This window comes from Artemia franciscana, chromosome 16, assembly GCF_032884065.1.
Source record: "Artemia franciscana chromosome 16, ASM3288406v1, whole genome shotgun sequence".
NCBI classification, from domain to species: Eukaryota; Metazoa; Arthropoda; class Branchiopoda; order Anostraca; family Artemiidae; genus Artemia; species Artemia franciscana.
In genome coordinates this window covers 34,858,689-34,870,322 of record NC_088878.1, presented here as the reverse complement: position 1 = coordinate 34,870,322, position 11,634 = coordinate 34,858,689, and the positions used below count along the sequence as shown (strand labels likewise).

Sequence of the window (11,634 nt, the reverse complement as noted above, 5' to 3'; positions counted from 1 at the left end):
TGGTACAAATCTGCTATAGCTGACCAAAATCGGGACCACTTCTTTTCAGTTGGATTCCCCAACTTCTGAGTTACCTTACTTGAAGAAAACCTTTATTTTTTCAGCGGTGAAATTTTAAAAAATTCTTTACACATTTCTGAAGAAAGAAAATTCGACAGTCGTCCTCAGATCTTGGTCATTGGTTTGCTGTAAGATATTTTTGGACGGCCCTGTCTGCTTTGGCTATCTGGTATACGACCATAAGATCTCTAGGTAAGGCGACTTTGTAGAATACGAAGGAGCTTTTACATTTTTTTATGGCCTTTTTATGGTCCTCAGATCTTGGTCATTAGTTTGCTGTAAGATATTTTTTGGACAGCCTTGTCTGCTTTGGCTATCTGGTATACGACCATAAGATCTCTAGGTAAGGCGACTTTGTAGAATACGAAGGAGCTTTTACATTTTTTATGGCCTTTTTATGGTCCTCAGATCTTGGTCATTAGTTTGCTGTAAGATATTTTTGGAAGGCCTTGTCTGCTTTGGCTATCTGGTATACAACCATAAGATCTCTGGGTAAGGCGGCTTTGTAGAATACGAAGGAGCTTTTACATTTTTTTATGGCACACGCGCTTAACTTGAATTCAATCTAAATCCTTTCTGGGCCTTTAACCAGCAACAGGCACATGAGCACACAAACAAAGAAGCCTGCGGCACTAGACATAAAAATGAGAAAATATTTGCATGAAGAGTCACTTTAATAATAGAAGCAGCAAATATAAAACTAAAAAACTAGAGGAATAGCCTTCAAAAATAGAGAGATCACAAAATAGTTTCCATATCACAAAGTAATGCTATGTACTATCCAATCTCTCTAATGACACCAAACTTTCTATGAGAGGGAAGCACACAAATAATTTGAGAGGAGTTTTTAGTCACGAAGCCCTTCTTCCTGTTACATATTCATATAAAAAGAGTTTTATATCACGACATTTCAGGAAAAAACCTCATTTAGCCAAAAAAAGTTTTGGTTTGTTCATTACTTTTATTTTTTGGCACAAACAAAATTTAAATAAAAAATTTCTAGTGAAGGCTCGGAAAATTCGGATAAGAATTGCAAGAGTTGGAAAGCTTGCGCAGCTATGCTGGCCTTAGGTGTTTTGGTGCTGCGGTTAATTGTTAACAGCAATAGAAGTAGCTAAACAGTTCGTTTAGAAAGGGTTTCTAAGAGTATTTTAAATTCGCTAAGCGGAACAAATATTATTCCAAATGACTGCTAAAAAACCAGTTGATCGATGGATTACTTCCTGAAAATCAGAATGATCTGAAATGCCAGGAACAAATTTCTGGGTCATAATTATTAAAAATTTCATAGTAGGGTGGAATAACAAAATGATGCAGGGAGGGGTACCCCCCTTTCCCTCTCTAAGTAGGTAAGTATATGAATACAATTTTTTATTTCACATTTATGTTACTAACCCACTAAGAAAGCTATCCACCGAGCATCCCCAACCACTTTTGCTCCACAGTATTCCAGATTCCCTCCCCCATTTATTTAATAGATTTAATGTGTTTATTATTTGGAAGCCTTCCTTCATTTAGAATAATTTAAACTTACCCACAAATTAAAATCTACCGTTTGCTGGGATAAGGGATTGTTTCTTTACAATAAATACTATACAGGTCTTAAACTCCTCCTACTTATAAGGCTTAAAAGCTCACGCGGAGACCTGTTAACATTGAAAAGGGAAAACAAAACAATTTTGACGAAATTATTATCCTTCCTGATCGTTTTGACAAGGCCTTTCAAGGACTTGAGAAAACCCTTATCATTTTTTTTTTTAGTCAAGAATTATATTGGAGCACAAGATTTTTTGTTTATATAATATATGGTTTCGTAAACAAAATCATAGTAAATTTATCCTGAACGTCCCTCCTTGGTTTATTTTCCCAAGAAAGAAGATAATTGCATGAAATTGAGGAAAGGGGAGGAGGATGGGTTTACTACGGAGCGCTTGAAAGCTTACTTTGGGACAATCCAAAGCTCTGCTTTGTTTGTCATGTATAGTATAAAGTACAGCTCTGTGAAATATGTTTGTTATGCTTAGCAGAGTAAATGAAGAGAAATTCAGGTCTATTTTTCTCAATTTCCAGATTTAACACACTTGCTCAGGTCGACAGTGTTGTCAAAAGAGGAAGACTAAAATATTATTTAACAAATATCGCACCAACCAATAATTTGAAGCAAATTTAAGTATATAGAAATAAAATGTACATATAAACCAAAAATCCACCGTCATTCGAATTGGAACTGTGAGAGCGTTCGGGCCTTGAATTATAGTTGAAGTACAGTTACAAGCGTTTTTACATTCCAAAGTCACAGCAGCTCTGGTCGTTGTAATCTATTGTCTTTTTTTAGCAGATCCTTCTACTGAGTACATTCAGTGCGTAGCCAATTAATAGTAACAAGTTTTTTGTAAATAGCAACAACTTCTTTCTTAATAGTCACAAGTTTTTTCTAAATAGTAACAACTTTTTTCTTAATATTAACAAGGTTTTTCTTAACATTAACAATTTTTTCTTAATAGTATGAAGTTTTCTTAATTGTAACAAGTTTTTTCTTAATGGTAACAACCTTTTTCTTCAAAGTAACAAGTTTTTCTTAAAAGTAACAACTTTTTTCTTAATATCAACAAGTTCTTTCTTAATAATAACAAGTTTTTCCTTATCAGACGCTGGCAGAACTTGGAAAAGCATCACAAGTAGATGAGTTAACAGTTCTTAAAGTTCTGAGTTTTGGGAATGATCCAGAAGCAAGGACACTGGTTCTTTGCATTTTTTTAGTAAAAAAAAAGTACAACGAGAACTTATTCAAGGCTCTAATAGATTCTTATAACAAATACACACAAATGGTTGCGAATGCGAGGGGGATAAGAAGGGGCCACATCCCATTTGACATAGGTACAGTATATATTTTTGCAGTTTTCTCTGACATTTCCAAGAGCCTAGTCAAGTAAATATAAATCTAAGTCAAGCAAATATAAATAAACAACTTAAGGGATATCTTAATAGTAACAAGTTTTTTCTTAATAGTAAAAGTTTTTCGTAATAGTAGGAAATTTTCTTAATAGTAAAAAGTTTTCTATAATAGTAACATACTAACAAATACTGAACAGATAATACGTTGAGTTTGAATTAAAATCAAGTAGTTAGGGGAGTCAAGGCATGGCTAATTGTAGAAAAAGCCACGACAGATAGTCCGAGCGAGTGAGAGGTAAAATCTGACATTAGCCCTTTTTGGGATTGTATAAAAATGATGTTTTATTTTTCTTCTATTTCCGTTTTTTCTTCACAGTAACAAGTTTTTCTTGATAGTATGAAGTTTTGTCGATAGTAACAAGTTTTTGTTTCAAAAAAATGTTTTTATTAAAATGAAAACAATTTTTTCTGAATATCTTGGAAAATTCGCTTCTGGATTTTAGAATTTTTGACGCAATTGGTCTTAGGGTACATAAAAAGGACCCTCTAGAGACCCTCTAGGTAATTATTTCCCTATAGAGATTTTGCCTGAGAATTGCCTTGCCTACAAAAGAGTAAACTTTCAACGTTGGGACCTTGCCAGAGTTACAGTTGACTTGAGTGCATTCAAATAATCAACTGTCGAATTTCAGGGTCTGGACGCACTCAGTCAGAATATACTAATTGTTACAAGCACTACAAACTAAATAAGGTCACAAGAGAAAAAAAATTAAAGTTCATCGCTTCGAGATGAGGAATTTTGTATATTCTGAGGCTTCTGGGGGAAAGCCCAAAATCCACTTGGAATCCCCTTAATGTCCCTTTCACGTTTAGCAAAGGCGGAAAATGAGGAAATGCAATTTGCAATGAAGTAATTGGATCTGCCAAGTATTGCCAAATCCACTTGAGGCACAGGGTTGGGCATCCTGTGGACGGATACCTAAAAATAATATAATAATAATTTAAAAAAAATTAAAATATCCTACTTTCTAAGATTACAGATAAAAAAAAATAAAAACATAGAAAACTTTGAAAATAAAGAAACTTGAATTAAAATGAATTACTGAATTTTCATTTAAAAATGAATATTTGACACTAAATTTGGTCACGGGGTGCAACTTTAATTTCGCCTTTTGACTTTGATCTTCAAATCCTCAAAATTCACGACTTACTAAAGAGTAATTTCATGCTTTTTAAATGTCAAAACTATTTGTGAGGCTCAACGCTTTTAAACCTTATCTGCCACACCTGGCAAGAAAATGATGTTTTGAGACAATCTTCCGGGCTTTTAAGTGCTGTAGAATCAGGTATCCGTAGCCAGATACTTAAAAAACAGGATACTAATAATAAAAAATCCCGTTTTCTAGGACTATATGAAAAGAAAGATCAAGACCGCTAGGGTAGGTTTCACGAATGAGGAGCAATAGTCTACAAGAACTCAACCCATGCAAGGACCATGTCCTTGAATTGGGTCGTAACATCGAAAGTAACCTGATATAGCTTGTATGAACCGATTCTGATCGATTAGTCGAATCCTAGCAGTGAATGACTCTTACTTCAATAATGATAGACAATGTGTTGTTTGACCTCGTTCCTCTCAAAACTGGAACTACCCTTGGGTTATTAACTGTAGTTAAAGAACCAAGGACATCAAAATACATACATTTCTTGCTCCTGGACACATTTTATGTATATTAATACCTGAAAAACAGCAATTTTCTAAAGTCCTTATAAAATTATGACATTTTTAAGGCAGTACCACATTTTTGTTAGTGTTGACACGTTGAAACATGAAAATAATTAAGCAAAACTAATTGGTTAAATTTAATAATGTTTTTAATCCGTACAAATTCAAAAATTATCAATATGTTGATCCCAAAGCGAATTGCATCTTAATAAAAGCTACGTCATCTTAAGCTGTTTGTTGCTACGTATCGTAGCTTATTTTTTTCTGATTCTTACACAAGTTTTTATTTTCTAACTTGACACCCACCGTAAGAAAATACTACCTATTTTACGGTGAAGATCTCTCTACTGAATTTTCAATTTCTTCTAATTGTTCAAGATATACATGGTTTTTTAATATTTCCTTTCACCAATTAAAACAAATAGATGTCCTTTTCATTGCCCAAGGTACTTTATTTGAGAAGAAACGTCTTCCTCTTAGTTATATTATTTATCATATTATTAAATATAATTATATTTTATATAAGATTTTATATAAGACATAATTATATTGAGAATAATTATATTTTATAATTATATTATATTTTTATTTTAATATCATTTGGACCATTTTGAACTCATTTAAATGTTCCACAATGATAGGCAGGGAAGGTAGCTCTCGAACAATTGCCTCTAGATGAAGTTCTCTTTGAGTTTCTAACTGAAGAAATCTGCCACTCATTAGCACTCTGCACAAGGAATGCAGTTAGTGTATTCCTATTTAGAGGAATTTCTTAAAAATGAGTTCCTAACTGTCTTCAGAGTGGTAAAGACAAAGATTATTTATGTATATTGACTTACTTGACTTGACTTAATGCTCCTGCCGAAATGCTTCCGGCGTCGAGAGTGATGCTACATGGTGCCTCCATTTGGACCAGTCTCTTGCAAGGATGTGGACATCCTCCTGAATATTTGCCATGACTAAGAAGGCACCTGTCATGTCCTTCCACCTGGTTGGGGGACGACCTCTTGGGCTTTTTCCACCATGCAGCACGGGATCAAAGTCAAAAATCGTTCCTGCGGAAGTGTCGGGGTGCATGCGAAGGAGATGCCCGTACCAGCGTAGTGTTCGTTGGGCGAGTTGGACTGAGAAGGGCGTTTGAGCAGTTAACATCAGGAGGTTCTCGTTGCTAATAAAATCGTGCCAGCGTAGACCTTCAATGCCACGAAGATGTTTTGTTTGGGCTATATTTACGGTGCTAAGCACAGACTGAGTGGCTGGCCAAGTTTCGGCTCCGTAAAGAATCACAGATCCACCAAAGCATTGCATATGCGCATCTTGCTCCTACGGCTGATAGAAGGTTTGCTCCAAAGGGCACTTAGTCCTCAACAATCTCAGCTGGTTTGTCACCGACCATTAGGACTGGTTCAACAAACATCGCTTTTGTCTTCTGTGAGCTTCAACGGTGGATCGGAGACAAGAGCAAGGTCATCGGCATAGTCAGCGTCTGAAAGTACTCTATCACCGTAATGCAACCCAAACTGGAGGCGGTTTATGGTCCGAGTCATAATGTAGTCGATGACACAATTAAATAGTTCTGGGGCAGCAGCACAATCCTGACGGACTCCAGTATTGATTTTAAAAGATGAGCTGCGTCTGCCATTGACTTGCACGCAGGTCTCAGTCCCTTCGTGGAGTTAACTAAAGCTAACTAGTTACTTCAATAATTTTCATGCTTCAAAGTGGAGGAACTAAAATCTATGTAGCACAATTCGAGAGTCAGCAGCGATGGCAATCCATATCTTTGATAGAAAGCAAAACATACCATGAGACACAGACTTGAAACGCCTATAGTCCGAATTTCATTGTCACATTTTCCTTCCCACGAAAACAACTTACAAGCTAAATAGTATACTAGACTAACTAAAAAGAATGTCACCTGACTTTTACTATAAGAGAATTTCACTTCGGCTATGGAAATATATCATAATTCTTGGGTCCAGTATTTTATTCGTCATCTAGAATACTGGTTTTATTCACTTCATTTAACTGATAAATTAATTAGATTTACTCAATTAAATCAATTAATCAAATTGGATCAATCAATACCAACCAGGAGACATCACAACTTCTTTGTGCAGTATTTCATTCTTTATCTGAACCACTGATGTTAATCATTTAATGGATACATTAATTAGATTTGAATCAATTTAGCAAGTTAATCAATTTGAATTTATCTATGTCACCCAAAAATACATCATAATTTCCTTTGTGAATTATTTCTTTCGTCATCTGAACCACTGATTTTATAAATTGAATTTAATTGATAAATTAATTATATTCTTTCAATAGAATCAATTAAACTGATAAATCAATTTGAATTAAATATAATATAATCCCAACACAAACTATTGATTTTACGAAATTTGAACTATACCATTGATGAAAAGCTTGGCAACTCAAAGCCAGATTTTTATTTACAACTTGACGTTTTTTTACTGAGTTTTTGTAATTGCGGTTTTTTTACTGAGTGCACCTTAGTAGATATGATTGTCAGAAAAAAGATCATTCACATTTTTTTTTGCAAAACTTTAGCAATTTATACCCTGGATTATCTGAAACTTCCCCTTTTCTCCTAGTTACTCCACGAATATCAAGGAAGAAAACAAGGTAATTGCCCGATAACCGTCAAGGAAGTTCACTGAGGTTGAAGGTTTCGCTATGGCTTATAGGAATTCGAAACCAGACGCCTAAAAAATCTAGATATTCAAAACTACAAAATAGCAGAAATCTTACTAAACTGTTTTCACAATCGGATTTTTTTTGCATTTTGATACGTTCTAACCAGATTTCCTTAGAACTGATATTTATTTGTACTGGAATCATTTTATTTAAATTAATCCTTTCAAATCCTTTTCTCAATTTTCATAATTATGATGAGAAGGACATCATTCATATCATTTTGACTCAGCTCATCATTTTGACTAGCCTATTTCTTTTTTTCTTCTTCAAAACGTGCAAAAGTCTACTGAGTATGTTTTGTTGCTTTAAATTATTAACCGTTTTCAAAAACCAAGTTTTATTTTATTAAGTTTGACCAAAAGTATGTAATCCATTTTTAGTAATTGAAGAAGAAAATTTCCCTCTACTCGTATTTTTGACTTATATTTTTTTTTGTGTGTTCTTCAAAAGTTCAAAAATACGTTGGCCATGTTTTAATGGTTAAAGTTAAGGATATATATGTTTATATATGTGTATATATATATATATATATATATATATATATATATATATATATATATATATATATATATATATATATATATATATATATAATATATATATATATATATATATATATATATATATATATATATATATATATATATATATATATATATATATATATATATATATATATATATATATATATATTTAGTAATTGAAGAAGAAAATTTCCCTCAACTCGTATTTTTGATTTATGTTTTTTTTTTTGTGTGTTCTTCAAAAGTTCAAAAATACGTTGGCCATGTTTTAATGGTTAAAGTTAAGGATATATATGTTTATATATGTGTATATGTATATATATATATATATATATATATATATATATATATATATATATATATATATATATATATATATATATATACATATATATATATATATATATATATATATATATATATATATATATATATATATATATATATATATATATATATATATATATATATATATATATATATATATATATATATATATATATATATATATATATATATATATATATATATATATATATATATATATATATATATATATATATATATATATATATATATATATATATATATATATATATATATATATATATATATATATATATATATATATATATATATATATATATATATATATATATATATATATATATATATATATATATATTTAGAAAAACTGTAAGTGGTCATGACCATATTTAGTACATAAATGTTTAACTTTGTTTTGTATTCATGTGTCATTTTTCTTTTTTCTTTCTTTACTCAGTCTTATTATGTTATGTAAATAATGACTGTTCGATAAAAAAAAAATAGATCAGATCATGCTTAATTAAAGTAGATATTTAATTAAAATTTCATATTAATATCAAGAATTATTTTTAAAAAATCCATCAACATTTGAACGGGAAAGACATTAATTTGTGTGGGTGTCATGTTACTTACATTCATCCTTTTAAATTCTTTCTTCAACTCGTCTATCATATGGTCCGAGTCAGATGCAACAAAAATGCTTTTTGCGCTATAATCTTTGATAGCTTTTCGTGTTTGTTGCAAAATCGTCTCACGAGATGGCAAGCACATTTCTTGTGTGGCCCTTCCGTATTCGTTTCGATATCCTAAGCACTGTGCAGCAGCGAATAAACTCGGAGTCGAATCAATATGTTCACAGGCACGCTCCTGAAAAAATTTTACAAAATTGAAGCTCTAAGGACATTAAAACAGAAATATTTTTCACCCCTGGACCCATCTTAGGTTTTTTCATTCCTGAATACGGGATTTTCAAAGAGCTTTTTTTGATTGTTTAAAAATCCTAAATTTTTGTGGGGCAATAATGCATTTTCGTCTACTACTACTACTACTACAAAAATTAGAAAAATGAGGATGATTAGAAATGAGGTCTTTTTAACTTACGAACGGGTGATCGGATCTTAATGAAATTTGATATTTAGAAGGACCTCATAACTCAGAGCTCTTATTTTAAATCCCAACGGGATCCGGTGACACTGGGGGGAGTTGGAGAGGGAAACCGGATATCTTTGGAAACGCTTAGAGTGGAGGGATCGGGGTGAAACAGTAATAAATAATGTTAATGTATAATACGTATCATTGTTTATCTACTACTACTGCTAAAGCTCACTGCAGCACCAAGCCGCCTGAGGCCGACAGAGCTTCGCATGCTCCTCTCCATCCCGATCTATTCAAAGCCTCCCTCTTTACACCCTCCCAAGAAGTTCCCATTCCTTTAAATCTTTCTTTGTGACATCCTCCCACCCCAGACGAGGACGACCTGCTTTCCGTTTAGACCTAGACGGTTGGCCGAAAAGGACAATCTTCGGCAATCTGTCATTCTTCACCCGCAGAACCTGCCCTAACCATCTAAACCTTTCTTTCATAATAGCCATAGAAAGCGGGATTGAACCACATTTTTCGTATAGCCTACTGTTCGATGTAGGATTAGTCAGTCGGGTACCCAGAACAAACCGTAGGTAATTTCTCTGGAAAATATCTACAGTAGTGACAAATTAAACCGTAAAAATAAATAAGCGAAGGAAAATCAAAATGTCCAGTCGAACCAACATGTTCACAGGTACACTCCTGAAAAGTCGCAAAATGAAGAACAGAAAGTTGGTAATTGATCAATATGGTTAACATCTTACGCAGGGTGGGGGGGCTCATCACAGCACAAAGTCACCAGCGGTCAAAACGGCTGCACAAAGCTATGTTAGTTATTTGACTATATTGGTCGCCACTCATCGAGTTCAAGCTGTATTCCGGACCCAATGTCACCCAGAGACAGGGCCCAGGGCCCAATTACATCTAAATAAATTGAAACCGGGCATAAAAACCAAAATCAGACAGGAAAAAAATATACCATCCTATTTCCCATTCAACGATCTTTCAAAAAAAAAAAAAAAAATCACTGCCATTTCAATTACGCTGCACGAAAGTATACTTGGTACCTTAGTAGGAAGATGAAAGATATATTAGCACAAAGATAGTTCCAAGGGGTACCAGGATCGGCTTTATCCACACCACAGTTAGATGGATGGGGGGGAGGGTGAGAATCAAACTCTGGCTTGAGTTTAATTATGTGCAGTTTTTGCTTAAATTTATACGAGTGTTTCGACTACCAAAGGGTGACCCCCATTGTTTCCTTTAGGTCCAGTTTCGATTTACGTTAGTATGAATCTGTTCAGCTAAAAAAGTAGAAGTAATCAAAATTTGATTCTGGCCGACAAACTTATAGAGCAAAAAAAAGGAAAACTGTCATCAAGATAATAACCAGCCCCCCCCCCCCCCCACTTTTTCTCACAACCATAAAAAACAATTCCCGAATAATACCCTGGCAACAACCAAATCATTCAGGAGAATTTTTGACCGGAATTGGAAGACTATGGTTGGGACGGTCAAGAGGCGACATTCCTGAAAATTAATAATTTAAAGTAATTAATAAAGGATCTTTAAAAAAGACCCAGAGAGAATATGTAGACTCAGAACCCCTCCCTAAGGACATTAATCTAACTCCAGTCAAAGAATCGGGTTGATTACTGCACTAAAGAAAGTTTCAGACAGAAATGTCCTGATTTCCAGTAACTTCAAGGGGGTTTCTTGAGACCTTTCTCGATGTTACCACAATATTTTTTGCGGAATGCCTTTGAATGTCTTTAAGTTCCTCCGTGGATCAATAAACTATCTTTATACATAAACCAGGGAGAGGGGTCTAAACTTCTTAGAAAGGGGACAAAAAGACACTCATTCAACAGAAGATAATTATTGTTAGAAGAAAGTAAGTTTTGGGATTGAATATGCAAATTCTGAATTATTTCAATTATGGTTCCAGTGAGACTGTCCATGGTGCCTCCAAATGCCTTCGGAGAAGTCATTCACATACTTCTAAATCATTCTACAGTTCAAAATAGGGATGATACCTTTTTATTGACAGTGAATAGATATAAAATTATTTAACTGGATATTTCGAACACATATACAGTGTTCATCATCAGCAGTAAAATTCTGATTATATATAATATAAATATAACATTTATAACTATATAAATGTTATAAATCAACAAGATTTTCTTCATCTTTATTATCTATTCTAATTAAATACAGATACGTTATATAAAACATAGGCGAGTCGTGTACAGCAGGTACGCTTGGGATAGAAGTTTTTTTGTTACTAAGAAATAG

The 11,634-nt window shown here is 33.2% G+C and overlaps 2 protein-coding genes across 2 annotated transcripts in view; both read right to left on the bottom strand.

Moving 5' to 3' along the window:
- Window positions 1-11,634, bottom strand: part of LOC136037384 (IWS1-like protein) — a 438,978-nt gene that overhangs the window by 160,167 nt on the left and 267,177 nt on the right. The window lies entirely within an intron of this gene.
- LOC136037381 (GDP-fucose protein O-fucosyltransferase 1-like) overlaps window positions 716-11,634 on the bottom strand; it is a 47,394-nt gene continuing 36,475 nt past the window's right edge. The window contains exons 6-7 of the mRNA XM_065720111.1: window positions 8,887-9,120; window positions 716-3,934 (exon numbers count right to left, since the gene is read on the bottom strand). Coding sequence (XP_065576183.1) covers window positions 3,725-3,934; window positions 8,887-9,120 — 444 coding nt within the window. The 3' untranslated portion in view covers window positions 716-3,724. The remainder of the gene's footprint in view (window positions 3,935-8,886; window positions 9,121-11,634) is intronic.